The sequence below is a fragment of the Microcebus murinus genome, chromosome 29 (genome assembly GCF_040939455.1).
Source record: "Microcebus murinus isolate Inina chromosome 29, M.murinus_Inina_mat1.0, whole genome shotgun sequence".
Lineage (NCBI taxonomy): Eukaryota > Metazoa > Chordata > Mammalia > Primates > Cheirogaleidae > Microcebus > Microcebus murinus.
This window is the reverse complement of record NC_134132.1, coordinates 10468092-10485157: the sequence shown is the minus strand read 5'-3', so window position 1 is coordinate 10485157 and position 17066 is coordinate 10468092. Positions and strand designations below refer to the sequence as shown.

Below are 17066 nucleotides of genomic sequence, written 5' to 3'. Positions count from 1 at the left end.
CTCTTCTGATTATATTCACCATATAAAAGCCAGATTTACATTTTTTAAGCAAAAATTTAATTATAGTTGCCCTTATTTAAAGTTTAGCAATGGTTTTCCATTTTATTCTGGAGAAATTCCCTAATTCTTAGTAGCCCGTAAAGCCCTTCTCCACCAGCCTCTGCTGCTCTCACTGGGCTTCAGCCTCATTCAGGGATCTAGTCCCAGGGACTTCTTCAGAGCAGTTACAATACTCAAAACCCTTGTCCCCCATTCCTCATCGACTCTCAAGTGCTTTAGTCTCAAAGGAAATGGAGCTTCCTTCAAGAGGCTTTCCCTGATGCATCAGCTTAAATCAGGTATTCTTGCTAGGTGTCCTCGGTGCACTCTATTTTCCTTCCAAGAAATTTACACAATTTGTAACTAAACATTTGAGCATTAGTCTATACCCCTCACTAGTCTGAAGACCACGCAAGACCATTCGAGTTCAATATCTGAATGCTCAGTTTCTAGTTCAATGCTGGGCATATGGCCAGGCACGGTGGCTCACGCCTGTAATCCTAGCACTCTGGGAGGCCGAGGCGGGCGGATTGCTCAAGGTCAGGAGTTCGAGACCAGCCTGAGCAAGAGCGAGACCCTGTCTCTACTATAAATAGAAACAAATTAATTGGCTAACTAATATATATAGAAAAAATTAGCCGGGCATGGTGGCGTGTGCCTGTAGTCCCAGCTACTCGGGAGGCTGAGGCAGTAGGATTGCCTGAGCCCAGGAGTTTGAGGTTGCTGTGAGCTAGGCTGGCACCATGGCACTCACTCTAGCCTGGGCAACAAAGTGAGACTCTGTCTCAAAAAAAAAAAAAAAAAAAAATGCTGGGCATATGACAGACAATTAAGTATTTTGAAAAACTAATTAATGTAGGCCAAATGTCTGGTAAGACAAAGAAATCATCAAACTTTCATAACTCAGCATGAAATGACTAAAAGGACTAACATCAGAAGGTTAATGATTCAGAGTATACAAGCAAAATCACTACACACCCAGATAAAATATAACTAATCCCAATAACATGCATAATTTATATAATGTCAACTTTCAAAACCCAAAAATTAGCTCTAAACTGGGACTTTGGCATTCTGAATTTAACTTACATTTCTATCCTGAACCTATAATTTAAAAAGCAAGTTATGTCTCTGTGCTTCCTTTTTCCTTATAGACACATTTCTATTATAAAAATGAACAGCAATAATTAAAATTTCAACTTAAGAAAACAGTTTATGAAAAATACAGTATTACCATTCTGTAGTGTCAGTGAAATGGGGGAATAAAAAACAAGTCTGCTTGATATTAGACCAATATAATAATACAAAATATTATAAAACAGAATTTTTCTTATTGGTTATTTTGTTCTAAAATCTATTCAACAGACCATAGTCTTCTTAATATATACCTACCCTCTAGTAATGTCACTTTTTTTTTTTTTTTGAGACAGAGTCTCACTCTGTTGCCCAGGCTAGAGTGAGTGCCGTGGCGTCAGCCTAGCTCACAGCAACCTAAAACTCCTGGGCTCAAGCAATCCTTCTGCCTCAGCCTCCCAAGTAGCTGGGACTACAGGCATGCACCACCATGCCCGGCTTTTTTTCTATATATATTAGTTGGCCAATTAATTTGTTTCTATTTATAGTAGAGACGGGGGTCTTGCTCTTGCTCAGGCTGGTTTCGAACTCCTGACCCAGAGCTATCCGCCCGCCTCGGCCTCCCAGAGTGCTAGGATTATAGGCGTGAGCCACCGTGCCCAGCCAATGTCACTTCTTTATTCACAAAATTTAACTGCCAGTGTTTTTAATAAATAATTAATTCACACAACTACTTAAGCAGAAAACACTTTATAATGGAGAGCTAAATGGGAAAAGTACATTGAATTGAAAGATACTTCATAAAATAGAAATTATAAGTAATAAGTCTACACATAGAAATAATACATGGAATTTCATTAGCAATAAATAATAAATTCAGAACAGGGTCTTATCCTTTTGCTCATAGAAAAGGATTCAATTATTACACCTAATACTGAGAAGGATGTGTGCAGCTGACACTCTCATACTTTCTAGTGGCTGTGTAACTTTTTATAACTCCTTGGCAAAAAAAATTTTTTTTTTAAAATGATAAAAATTTATTATGAATTATCTCATGGTTTCTGTGGGTCAGGAATCCAGGTGCAGCTCAGTTGGGTCCCTATAGCTCCAGGGCGCTTAAGAGGTTAGGGCGAAGCCCTTGGCGGAAGGCGTGGCTGCAGTGGCTCTGTAGGCAGCCTGAGTGTCCTTACTACACAGCAGCTAGTGGTCTGACAGACGGAGAGCGCCCCAGATGGAAGCCACAGTCTCTCTATAAGCTACGCTGGGAAGTGACATCTCATCTTCTCTGCTGTATTCCATTCATTGGAAGGTAGTATTCACTATGTGCAGCCCATTCTCAGGGGGAGGAGATGACATAAGGGCATAAACACCAGGAAAGTGGGATCCTGGGGTCAGAGGAGGCTGCTCTTGGCAAAAATTTAATTTAGCACTAGGTTTTAAGGACCATAAAAATATTTATACCATTTGGACTAGTGAATCCGCTTTGAGCAATCTAACCTGAGGAATGATTCTAAAAAATAAATCTTATGCTAAAAAATGTTTACCCGAGCAGTATTTATAATATTGAATATAGCTGGGCATGGTCACTCACGTCTGTAACCCTAGCACTCTGGGAGGCCAAGGCGGGAGGATCGCTCAAGGTCAGGAGTTTGAAACCAGCCTGAACAAGAGTGAGACCCAGTCTCTAGTAAAAATAGAAAGAAATTAATTGGCCAACTAAAAACATATAGAAAAAATAGCCAGGCATGGTGGTGTATGCCTGTAGTCCCAGCTACTCGGGAGGCTGAGGCAGAAGAGGATCACTTGAGCCCAGGAGTTGGAGGTTGCTGTGAGCTAGGCCGATGCCAACAGCACTCTAGTCCAGGCAACAGAGTGAGACTCTGTCTCCAAAAAAAAAAAAAAAAAAAAGAATAATATTATAATTCTGAAAACATCTGAAATACAGCAATATGAGAATTATGATCACTGTTATTACAAGGCTTGAACTAACATTGAACATGCTTATATTAAGGAGAAAAGGCAGAAAATAAAATGCTTGTAAAACGTGAATGTATCTTTCTTGAACATATTCATATACACATAGAAAAAGAGGCAAAATATTATACATCAAAATGCTAACAGGTATTAATACAGGTAGAGCAGGGAAGGCTGGGTTTTTGCTTCTGTCCTCTATTGCCTGATTTTTGGGGGGGGCGGTTTTTGCAATGTTATTTGACTTTTATCATGAAGAAATGGTAACAAAAAAACTTCAATTGCTCCCTACTGTCTACTTAAAAAGATTTAAACTTATGATTCCTGATCTCTTATTTAAAATACTCTTCGGTTCACTTCTACTTTCCCCTCAATTCTTATACTTCTCATCCCTTATACTGTATACAGCCCTTAACAAGGTTCCTCTCAGTGGGACAATAGCGCTGCTCACTCTGAGTTTATTTAGTTAGAAGAATAAATCCTTTGTCCTTCTGAACATTTCTGGCTCATTCCCTCCTAGGGAATGATCTACTTTAGTGAAAGAAATTTGGTACTTTCCTGACATTCTAGTTCCATAAAAAGACTGTTTATAGAAGTCATAATCTATTTAATTTGGAAACTGGAATTAGAAAAAGTCAATGGAGGTACTACACCAGTAATGTATTTTTCTCGTGTAGACACAGATTAATGAACTTTCTTTATTTTCTACTCATCGTATGTCTTAAAATAGAAAACACAGTTATTTCAATAAATCAATTAGTCAAGTTATATTCAATATTTAGAACTTTGTTTTCTTATTTAAAATTCATTCCATTAACATTTGACACGCACAAGTAAGCTTGAACAGTGTCAATATTGGCTTTCAATATAATTACTAGGTATGGCTAATTACTTAGGACTGCAAGAATTAAGGCAATATTTAGCGACTGCTTTAGGAATCTTATCATTTATAAGCTATTTAATGCACATGAAATCTGAGTACAAGAGTCCCCAGTAGATTTTACATTTGCTCCTGACAGTGTAGGGCACACATTGCTATTATAATGAGCAAAAGTAAAAACTTATGGGGCCTGATGGAATGAAAACTTAACATGGAATTTTCCATAGCAATATCCACATGGTAGGTAAGGTGTTAGATTTCTAGGATACCCTGCTGAAGTCTATTTAACTAATTACTTTTGAGTTTGGCAGGCTGGCCTGATAGAGAACTGCATTCTCAACAGTGTGGCTGACATATAAAATGGTCTTCAGAATGGATGTTGGGAATAAGAAGTTGTGAGCAATCAGATGCCTTTTCATACAAAACACATCTAATGTTAATAGCTGAGAATAGCTGCTGTCATCATGGGGAACAATATACTATTAGTATAAAAACATGTTAGAGCTTTTGCACTTAATAAAGGCTCTAAACAATGGGTTAGGAAGTAAAATAAGAACAAAAAAAGGTAACTTTCACTAAGCCCTATGTACTTATTAAGTCCCAGGCAGTATACCAATTATTTAAATACAGTATATTATCTTTGATCTTCACAACAACTGTGCAAAGCTGGTAGAACAACATGGCAGAGGAGATAGGACTATAGAGATGGGAGGCAATATAGGGTGAGGAGTTTGAGCTTTTGGATCAAATATATTTGACGTTTATCATTCCTACAACTTTGGGGAAGTTAACCAGCCTCTCTAAGTCTCTGTGTTCACACCTATGGAAAATGTGGTAGAATGTTACTGCTGTTTACCAAATACTGGTAAAATTGTCACTCCTTCCAGGCATATCCTAGGATTATCTTTCCTGCCTCATTGTGGCTGGTTGGGGCAATGCGATTGGGGCAATGCCATTGAGTTCTGAACAGAAATGATGGAATCACTTCTGGGCCAGGGCATTTAATTGCCAATGCAAGATCCTATAGAACGCTTTCTTTTTCCTCTTCCTAACCAGAGTAACTGGTTACAATTGTGATGGGCTGCTGCGTCAGTCCAGGCCCTGAGTGACCAGTACACATAGTGCCTTCTTGTCAATGTAAACTGGACAGGCAGTACGAGAAAGAAAAAATGTTCTAAGCCATTATGATACTAGGATTGTTTATTACTGAAGTATAACCAAGACTATCCAGACTGATAGGAATCATTTCTATTCTACAGTGTTGTAAGGACTTAATGAAGTAACATGAGAAGTATTTTTCAGTGTCTAGCATATAGTAAATACGCAAGAAGTGACACCTACCTATATTATTATTATATATTATCCTTCTTATAAATTAGAATACTGAGATCACAATATACTCTGTAATGTGCCCAATAATATATCACTATTAGGAGACACAGTTGCTTCCCTATGACTCTGAGGCCAAAGATCTTTCATTAACATCTTCCTTCTCTAGTTATCTGACCCAGCAAAAATAATAATTATTATCCTTTTGTTCACATTTGTGTCTTTCAGTTATTTTTCTAAAACCCTCTGAGAAAGAAAAATAAATTTCCTTTTATTCTTTAATTTTGTTTTCTGTTTACTATTTATTTTTGCTTAATAAATTTTATCACACAGCAAGGCAATCTTTATGTAAGATTTAGCAATCAAACCCCTCTACAATTTGGCTACAGCCTACCTTTCAGAATTTGTCTTCTATTACTTTCCTTCATAAACATTCCACTCATACTAGTCTAGTCTATAAACTCTGATCAAAGTATAAGATGCTCACTTTCTTCTTCTAGTCTTTGCTTATGCCATTCTATCTGAAATCCTTCCTCTGTCTAGTTTCCAATTCTTCTTTTTAAAAATTCAACTTAAATTCTATCTCTTTCATGCAGCCAGCTCTAAACAATTTTATAGCATATATAATCTAATTCACTTATTTGAAATTTGTTTGTTTGCTTGTTTGACACAGAATCTCACTCTGTTGCCTGAGCTAGAGTGCTGTGGCATCAGCCTCGCTCACAGCAACCTCAAAATCCTCCTGGGCTCAAGGGATCCTCCTATCTCAGCTTCTCGAGCAGCTGGGACCACAAGTGCATACCACCATGTCTGGCTAATTTTTCTATTTTTGGTAGAGACAGGGTCTCGCTCTTGCTCAGGCTGGTCTCGAACTTCTGACCTCAAGTGATCCTGCCACCTCGGCTTCCCACAGGGCTAGGATTACAAGTGTGAGTCACCCGGTCCGGCCTCACATGATTTTATAAAACAGTTTTGTACTGCGGGGCATAAAGCCTGGAAACTGCATCTCCCAGAATCTCTTGCCAGTAAGGTTCTGGTTAATTTCTTCCAGTGAGAGGAATTCCCACAAGATTTGGAAGGCAGAGGAAAAGATAATGCTACTTTGGGTATTATAAAGAAAACCAAAACTTTGAGAGAAGGTATTTGGAACACATACAACTGAACACAACTAACAAACTCCTACAAATCATTAAGAAAAAGGCAAACAAGGCCGGGCGCTGTGGCTCACGCCTGTAATCCTAGCTCTTGGGAGGCCGAGGCGGGCGGATTGCTCAAAGTCAGGAGTTCAAAACCAGCCTGAGCAAGAGCGAGACCCCGTCTCTACTATAAATAGAAAGAAATTAATTGGCCAACTGATATGTATATAAAAAATTAGCCGGGCATGGTGGCGCATGCCTGTAGTCCCAGCTACTCGGGAGGCTGAGGCAGAAGGATCACTCAAGCCCAGGAGTTTGAGGTTGCTGTGAGCTAGGCTGATGCCACGGCACTCACTCTAGCCTGGACAACAAAGTGAGACTCTGTCTCAAAAAAAAAAAAAAAAAAAAAAAAAAAAGGCAAACAATCCAACAGTAAAACTGTCAACAGCAGAAAAAAGCAGTACACATTAATAATCAAGATATGACCAAAGGTTAATAAACATATGAAAACATAAACATGAAAAGCTGCCCACTTGTATTAATCAGGATAGATTACATTATGATGAAGTCACAAATTAACCCAAAAATCTCAGTAGCTTAACGAAACAGAAGTCTATTTCTTGGTCATGACACAGATCCAGTGTAAGTTGATGGGGGCAACACAAAGTCACTAAAAGATCCATGCTCCACTGTCTAGTTGCTGTACACAAAGAAATGGCTGGAGAGTCATGCAAAAACTTTTGTAACTTCTGCTTGTAGCCTATTGGCCAAAAATAGTTGGCTGGCCCCACATAACTGCAAGGGGCTGGCAAAAATGGATATTCAGTTACTAATGTCTCCAGCACAACTAGATATTAGAGAAGTTAAAATTAAGGCAGTAACAAGATGCATCTCCTACCCGTTAGATTGAGAAAAAAACAACAAAATCTCTGCCATTAGTGGGTGGTGAGGACGTGAAAAATGGAAACAATCATACAAGAACTGTTAGCATGCAAACTGGTGCAACATCCTAAGAGGCGCTTGTAATGTCTGGACGAGTTAAAGATGTACATGCTTATGACCCATGTGCATAAAATGAATCAAGTGAAAATTATTCACTTAAAAATTATTCACTTGGCCGGGAGCAATGGCTCACGCCTATAATCCTAGCACTCTGGGAGGCCGAGGCAGGCGGATTGCTCAAGGTCAGGAGTTCGAAACCAGCCTGAGCAAGAGCGAGACCTCGTCTCTACTATAAATAAAAAAGAAATTAATTGGCCAACTAATATACATAGAAAAAATTAGCCGGGCATGGTGGCGCATGCCTGTAGTCCCAGCTACTCGGGAGGCTGAGGCAGGAGGATCACTTGAGCCCAGGAGTCTGAGGTTGCTGTGAGCTAGGCTCACGCCAGGGCACTCACTCTAGCCTGGGAAACAAAGCGAGACTCTGTCTCAAAAAAAAAAAAAAAAAAAAAAAAAAAAAAAAAAAAAAAAAAAAAAAAAAGAAAAATTATTCACTTAAAGTTTGTAATAGCAAAATATTGGAGACAACCTAAGTATTGGGGGGAAAAAACATAACAATGGCTGAAAGTGAATAGAACATATTGAAAAGAAAATTTAAAAAAGGAAGCTGCAGGAGGAGTGCTCTGCATACTATTTTTATATGAAGTTTTAAAACATGAAAAACTATAATATATATTGTGTATAAATAATATAGATATGCAGTTAGCCTACAATAATATGGATGGAAATGATAAATATTAATTTTAAAATAGTGTTAAAAGGGGAGGAGAGACTGTACACTAGAGTACATCGGTCATAAAATTACTTATATCCTTTAATTCTACTTCAGGCAATGAAATCTAAAATCTATACTCTTCCACGTTTCAAAGTTATTCTTAACTTTATGTTTGTGCTTTTTATATTAATGATCAATTAGAAATAGTCCCAAATATTCAAAATGGCTAAATATATGACAATACATGAAATATTATGAATATTAGATGGGATAATATACGTTAAGTAGGCCGGGAGTGGTGGCTCACGCCTGTAATCCTAGCACTCTGGGAGGCTGAGGCGGGCGGATTACTAGAGCGAGACCCTGTCTCTACTATCAAATAGAAAGAAATTAATTGGCCAACTAATATATACAGAAACAAATTATTAGCCAGGAATGGTGGCACATGCCTGTAGTCCCAGCTACTCAGGAGGCTGAGGCAGGAGGATCGCTTGAGCCCAGGAGTTTGAGGTTGGTGTGAGCTAGGCTGATGCCACGGCACTCACTCTAGCCTGGGCAACAAAGCGAGACTCTGTCTCAAAAAAAAAATAAAATAAATAAAATAATAATATATGTTAAGTAGTTAGTACAGTGCTTGACACCTGATCAACGTTAGTTATCATCATCACTATTATTTCTATTACTACTATTACTTTTTAAAAATTAAAAAAAATTTTTTATTGATACACAGTATTTGTATACTATTACTCTTACTAAAGAAATAAGCATGCAAACTAGGTTGATACATAGAATCACATGGTGGAAATAACGTTAACTGGAAAAAGTAGAACACTAATTAGAATGTACACATTAATAAAAGCAACATAAAATACATGTATATCCATTAGCAATAATTTAAAAATAACTTGGGAACTTGAAACTTCAATGCTTAAGTTACTTTTTCTATTAATTTGTATTTTGAAGATTATATTACATTGTCACTAATTTTCTCAAAACCCTATATTATTTTAAGTGTCTGGTTTACATTGCTAATAAGTGAAGGCATTTTTAAAAACATTTGAGAAAATACAACTGTGACATCTCATCATCAAAGAAAATCTCCTTAAATGATTCATGGTCCCTGAAATCATTAACCTTTGAAAAGAAAAATAATTTAATAGTTGTTTCTACTGTTTACTTGACCAACTGCATTAACTTTGTCACACATTTTAGAGTTAATATTGACTCTCCTTAATAAGGAAACATCTATAAAAGCATTAGGAAAATCCAATGACTAACCAAAGCTATTATGTGCTTATAATTTTAACTTTTATCAGTACATTTTTAATCCACTGATAAAAGTCAGGAAGGAAATATTAATGGATCATTGCTTATTTTATACCTTTATCCTAGCACGGAATGAATCTGGTATTCATCCTCATACAATGACCTGACCTTGAGTTTTTTGCTGACGTCAAGAATGTAACAACTATAGCGGGAAGGTCTACCGTATACCCTAAAGGAAGAGAGAAGGAAGATCACTTTCTTCTCTCAGGTCACTGAATCCTTTTTAGGGTTTATAAAGTGAGGAATGAATACAGGTTGTGAGGCCTTCTTAGAGCCATGACTTCTGTGTTCAGTAGAAAAAGACTTTCTGTTTCCTCTTGTAGTCATGACTGCACTAGGTTACAAGAAGCTGTGTGTCTCTGTATATTCCGTACCTCTTTATCTCAAAATCTATTTGATGTTATCTTCTGTGTCATCTATTCCAATTATTTTTTGGCATATACAGTCTACACAGTACTGGGTATGAAACAGTTAGATGAGTATGTCCTTGACCTAGCAGGGCTGGGAATCATTACGCATCCAGAGGTGTCATGGCATTATGAAATGGAGGTATCAAGTTTTTTTTTTTTTCCATCTTGGATTCAAATCAGAAAGTGGCTTTCCTACCTAAGCAAGAGAAATATGACCCTTCCCATTGCCCAAGAGCAGAGACAACAGCTGGCAGAAGGAACACACACAGGGACAGATGGCTTATACTAGAGAGACATCTCCAGAGCCAGTGGACATAGGCCATTTCTGGATTACCATTTTCCATCTCTAGCCTATATGGGGATCAGAAATACTTAGCTGCCCAAGGCAAACGCAGCTGTAACTAGAGATGTCTGAGAAAGACAGCAGTGAGGGCCAAACGGAGTAACTTTAATACCACGGATACACATCAATCTCATAGGTCACTAAAGTCACTCTAGAAAGAACACACCAACCATGTTTTTAAGGTGTCCTCAGCTTTAGCTTTCAAATATCAACTGCGGAGAAAAAAGATTTTAAGATAAAATCTTGGTGACAGAGATAGTGCCTAAATAATCTCTTCTGGCTCACATGCTCTGCTTCATTTCTGGGATTTGAAATTACAAAGATTATAATCACCCAAACCTAAGCATAGCTTAGTTTACTCATGTAAACTTAAACTTGTTCATGTAAGGTCACAAAGAAGCTAAAGTCACAAACCAAGACTTAACCAATTAAAATAATTTTTCTATTAAATTAGTTGGGTCATACATAAATCATACAGGGGGACAGATGGAAGGGAGGACAGTAAGTGTGCACATTAATTATTGATTCTGTATGTGACTAAAATATTCCAAATGAGATTAATTTCATGAAAGTAATAGACTCCTTTCAAATAATTTTTATGACCAGTTTCAAGAATACCTTTCATTTAGGAAGTGGTTCATAGGGTCTCATCACCTCAAAGTAGTTATATCAATATAACTACTTTGAATTAATAAGCAAATGTTACCTAAAAATGTTCCTTAAATTCTATAATTTTTTCCTTAAATCCTATGCATTTTTTCAATGCATTTGTTTTATGAGTATATTTTTAACATTGAATTTTTATTAACTGCTCAGTCAACCAAATTTCTACTATACATTTGAATTAATTATTGCACACACAAATATTTCAGTGAAAAAGATAAAAAAAATAATTTGAATATGTAAAGGAAACCATGATAGATAGTTGAAATACTTTTCTAAAAATATCATGGTAGAAAAAGTTTTATAAGGAAAGATATTTTTATTTTTTAAAAAATAAATTGTACACTCTTGCCACAAATACAACAGTAATGGCTTGATACTTTGCTTGAATTGCCTTTGAAAAAAAAGCCACAATTATTTTTATAGTAACTTGCAATTAATATCAAAGGATAGAATTCTTTTAAATTTTGCCTATCATTGACTCAAGAAAGTTTGGAGAACATCTGTCTTAGAACCGGAAAAAAAGTAGCTTTATAAATGCCATAGTGGCCAGTTAGAAGTATTATATATACATAGTAAATAGAAGTTATACTCAAAAGAAATTAAAGATCAGAAAAGTAAGGGGCTATAAAACTAATGCAATCACTTTTCTGAGTGGACATATGACCAAAATCTCCTAACATATTTGGGGTTAAAGGAGTTTTTCTTTTTAATGGCAAAAACAATTATGTGCATTTTGGAGTTAATAAAGGAAACACAATTTTACATATTAGACCCTTTATTCTGTTACAGCCATGATAGTTCTTATATTTTCTTATTAAAATCTACTAAAAACTTTCTATTCACCATGTGTTACTTTTATAACTATGAAAAAATCAATAAAGTGATTTCTATTTTGAAAAAGAAACATTACAGCTGGACATTTTACTTTACCCACAGGAGAGAAAAACTATCTCATGCATTTCTATTATGCTCACAAGTACCTTGGGAAGATCTACTATACTTCATTATTTCCTAAGTTGGAGGCTGGAAAAATTTGATTAAGCAGAAGTAAAACCAAATGCTAAAAATTATCAACGTCTGTTAAGTAACAGCAGTGTCCTGAGATTTTTTTGGATGAATATAACTTTAAATGAAATGTTCTATACCAAAAGTGCTTTTTATATCACCAGGTTTCTGCCTCAAAAACAAAAAACCCAAAAAACAAGAAAGGATGAAGGAAATGCAAACAACAGAGCATGGAAAACAAGAGCATGAAGAGCCATGCTAAAGGTTTCACAGGGTAGGCCTGAAGAGCAGATATAGTTTACCTTGATTTTTGGAGGTGGTTTGGGCATGTCTCTTTCTAAGCCCTTTGTTAAAATGATGGGTAGAGAGTTCTTACAACTGGCCTCCTATAAAAGAAGTATAAAAGAAACATTAGAGATTAAGGAACATTTACCCTTTCCAGAAATAATCACAAGGTAGTAAAAAGCAATTTTTAAGGGAGACAAGGCATTTCTGGATTGAGCTGATCACATCAGAAGCTGGTGAGACCAAAGTGAGGAGTCAAAACTTTTCTTCTCTTATGTGTCACACACAACAGTAAAGTAGGATAAGGCAATGATGGAGGAGTTGCAGGGCACACAGGACATCTACGTTCAGAGATGAGCATTAGAAATCTTACCTGCACTGTCACTTTTTCACATACATATCCACTACAGACAATTTACCTCTTCTTTTGATAAATGAATAGTTAATTCTCCAAGATATCAACCAACAAACTTAAAGTTGCCAACTTCCCTCATAGTACTTTATAGATGGGTTCTGACTCTTTACATACTTTATCTTAAATTCCTTCAGATAATTTAGCAAACCACTAATGCATAATGATAGTTTCATACTAATACCACAACTGAGGAAAAATATATGAGTATCTGTTTCTGAAATTATTAAATTTCTAAGTCCTTGGGTCACACCAAAACAAAATTTGCAAAAATAATGGCAGAAATTACAAGGAGGTGGCTTAGACGGAGTTATAGAGATTTACTATTTATTCCTACATGATAAACAGAAACAATAATCTTGTTTGGTTTTTCAATAATGTAGGGCCTCACTTCTGAACAGCCATTAACTTAGATAAATTTCCCATAGATGCGTCTATCTTCACATTGAAATAGGAAAATAGTACATAAAAAGATTACAGACAAAACAAAGCTAAGGAGAAAGTCAATTTTCTTTTACTCGCTCCATAATCCTCTGTATCCCATTTTTTCCCTTACCATGCCTACCATTCAGTAATCTAAATCATAGATTTTGTTTCCTTTTTAGCTAATTATTATACTCTTAAAAAAATTTAGTCTGTATACTTTACAATATTACTAAATTCACAGAATTATATTCATTTACTTCATGTATTATTAGGATAAAATTTCCCTAAAGAAAATAACAATATTACTTGCTAATAAATATTAAATCTTATAATGTGTAAGGCACTGTGCTAAAGATTTTGCATTCACAATGCCATTTTTGCTCCCAATAACCCTATGAACTGGCAACTACTGTCATTCATCATCACCCTTTTAAGGATAACACAACGAAAGCTTACAGAAGTTAAGTAAACTTCCCCAGTGTGACACAGGACTCAAAGATGGTTCTGTATGACTTTTAAGGCCTGAGCTCTCATTACCTTTCTATACTACTTCTCATCCACTTGACATCTTAAACCACTAAGCAGTGGAGTCAGCATTTTAGAGCCAAAAGAGTTTTTTAAAGCGCCAACTAGTTGATGGTTTTAATTTTACAGATGACAGACTTGGATCCTGAGGTGACATGCCCAAGATCACACAGACAGCGTCGGAGCTGAGACTCGTGCCCGGACCACAGAACAGCACCTGTTCTTGGGTTTGTGCTAAGAACAAACATTCCCAGACTTGTAGGGACTCGGAAGCCTCTTCTAAGCTGGGGGGGTAGCTGCAGGTGTTGCCAACACTCTCAGCTGCCTATGGCCTCGTGTACAGCCCTAGGTAAGGACCAAAGGGTACATTTCTGAGAAGCCCAAATAAGTATGCATTCTGGTCTTACCCGTTCCCACCAGTTATAGCACCTGCTGGTGGTAGTAAGCCACTTGCTGGAAATAGTGAATGAGCCCATGCCTGCTTCTGACTCACTATGAGAGGGATAGACTATATCCAGCATGACATTTAGAAGAGCCAAGTGATTAACTGCATAATCCATTGCATAATTTGGCCACAGTTGGATAATATAATTATGTTTAATGCTTGTGCCCCCTTTTAAAAATTACTGGTATGTAAATGGTAGAATGTGATGAGAAAAAACAAGGCTGACTGTTAAGGCAAATGAATAGAAATGGTTGACCTTTGTTTATAAATGAGAGTTTACAAATGCTTATAATTCTTTCTTCCTTATGCACAAAATAGAAATGATAGTATTTCTTTATTACTCCTATTTTCCCTCTCTGTCCTTGTGAGTTAACGAGCACTACGAGGCTGATAGCTTCTCCCTATAAAATTCTGAAAGCATTTTTTCTAAACTTTTATCTGAAAATGTTATCTATGTGAATTATGTTTATTTTTTGTTTTATGACTTTAAATTCAGACAACAGAGACAAAGTAAAGTTTAGCAGTCAGAGAACTGAACCGGGAGTCAAGAGATCTGGCTCTAGGAAGAAGCAATACTTATTGACAAAAAGACAAACCACACCTGTTCAGAGTTGCAATCCTCATACCCCACCAGAATGGTACTGAAACACTGGCCCCCTCCCATGCAGTAAGCATTTTCCTAGAAATAGCTGTATTGTTGCATTTGTTTAATTATATAAACACTGTAAAAATAATAATTGGCATAAACAGGTTTGGAAACAAACACAATTGATTTCTGGTCAGCATATAGTAAAACTGGCAATGAGCAGGTATATAAGAGAGTAACCTCTTAGTCACAAATATTCATAGTTGCCATGAACAGTCAACAGTATGTCTTGAAAAGGAATGAGAGAATTGATTCATATGCAAATTAGGTAGGTGGAAGTCTGTTAAGCAAACTTTTATTATATGCACTAGAAATGTAAATAATTATTAATGCCCAGGATAGTTAATATGACTTTCCTGAAGTAAATTTAACTTTCATTTGGACAAATATGGTACAATTTAATGGACATTTTCAGCAAATATAAAGAACCAGAATAAGTGTTTTGGAAGACACAAGAATGTATGAGTTGTTCCAGAACTTTTAGAGAAAGGCCAATATAAAAGTAAATATAAGCTATTGTTTTTACCCTTGATGAACTTATAATACAACGTAAGAGAAAACAACAATTCATCCAAGGCAGAAAGTTCTAACAGAAGAAAGAAAGTGCCATAAGACAACAAAGGAAATGGGAATGAACTGCACCTGGAGTGCAGTTAGAGGGAGCAGAATTTGAGATGCCTTAGTTGGACCCACACTGACCCAACCAGCAGCAGATATTGACATAGGAATTGAGAACTAGCAGTTTATGTGCTAATTGGTTACTCAGCAGAGGAATGGGGGTGATAATAGAGGGAAGAAAGCCAAGAAGGAATGTCATTATTAAGCTACTACAGTGGTTCTGACACTTAAACTTAGGAGAAAGCTCTGGGAACAGTATAAAACACACATCCAGGAACGATTCAATCAATGAGTAAAGCAGTGGTGAATTTACACCCCCACACTCCTCAGTCACTGGTTAAGGCCCGCCCCTGAAGGGATGTTCATTACTAGGTCCCTCTGGCCCACAGAAGCATAACTTCCATTCCTAGCAAATCAACTGAAGAAAAATATCAGAAATTTAGTTCTATAGCAAATATAAGTAGTCTTTGAAAATCTGCAAATATTTGCTCGCCATTTACTGAGTGTCTCCTATTTGCCAAATACACATGGTATGATGATTTAAAGTAGGCAACTTCTGAGATGTCAGTTCCAAAGTATTGCCATCTCACTGCCAACAGTTTAAAGGTTACATAGCATAATGGTATTTTCATAAGCAAAAGCAATTTAGTCTGTATTCTGTTAAATATTCTCCATTATAGGAAAGGAGGAATTTAACACTTGGCAGATATATCTAATCAATTCTAATGATTCCTGAGGAGACATGACTTTCTAGTGTTTATCTGTAATCACTCTATAAAACAAAATGTCTGGGGAGAAAAAATTTTTAGCAATCTGAATTATAAATATATGACTATGATATTAAAATTGGAGCCATAAAAGCACTCTGGCTAGGCAATAACTTTTAATATTACTTTCATTACTTAATGCTTTACATTTCCTGTTAATCTAATCAGTTTCCACTATTAGAAAGTGCCCATTTGAGTCATCAAGAAAACAGCATTCTTCATGGGATTTTATCTTTGCCTTTCCTAAATATCATTGAATATCTTTTAACCTTCAATTTCAGAACCTATCAAAAAATTATAACCACTATCCAAAGAAGGATTTAATCTGAAGAAAATTGCAAATGAATTCTAATTTAGTGCTACCTCTAAGTTAACAGATGCTCAAAATTATTACACATAGATTTTGGTGGGTACAAGTTAGTCATTCCCACTATATAAATTTACCCACACAAAAGGAAGAAACAATACAACCAAATTAAAAACAAGTAAACAACAACAAAAATCCAAAATATTTATATTCCCTGTTATTACTCCCTGCTGCCCAGAAGTCTGCAGTATTCTTGAGAGACTACAGAAAAGGCTAAGAACAGTGAAAACATACAGGAACTAGAGTCAGAAAAACAGAGTTCAAAAGTACTTCCCTGACACTAAGTTGCTATTAATACAAAACACACTCACTGAATGAATAAATGTATAAATGCTTATGGTCCAATTTAAAACTCCAAGATTTTGGTTATTTCTCTAGTTGGCCTCTAATCAGTACTTTCTTGATTTCAAAGTCCAGCTCTGTCATTTACTGCTGTGTGACCTTGAACAATCTACTCCCCAGATTTCCCCATTTGTAAAGTGGTATTGAGATTACTTACTTTACAAGGTTATTGTGAGAAGTAAATTAGATAATACATGTCTGGCATAAACCCCTTTTAATTCCCTTTTGCCCCTTTGTTTTCCTGCACTGACTTTGTTTGTTGTAGACTATAAGCTCCCGTAGGGACAGGGACATGTCTTATTCACTTTCTGAAGCTCCCTAGCACACAATCCAGAGC

At 36.3% G+C, this 17066-nt stretch overlaps 1 protein-coding gene across 8 annotated transcripts in view; it reads right to left on the bottom strand.

Moving 5' to 3' along the window:
- FAM13A (family with sequence similarity 13 member A) overlaps positions 1–17066 on the bottom strand; it is a 245794-nt gene that overhangs the window by 130275 nt on the left and 98453 nt on the right. For all 8 annotated transcript variants that reach the window (XM_075998712.1, XM_075998709.1, XM_075998710.1 and 5 more), the window contains one exon: positions 12199–12282. In XM_075998712.1, coding sequence (XP_075854827.1) covers positions 12199–12282 — 84 coding nt within the window. The remainder of the gene's footprint in view (positions 1–12198; positions 12283–17066) is intronic.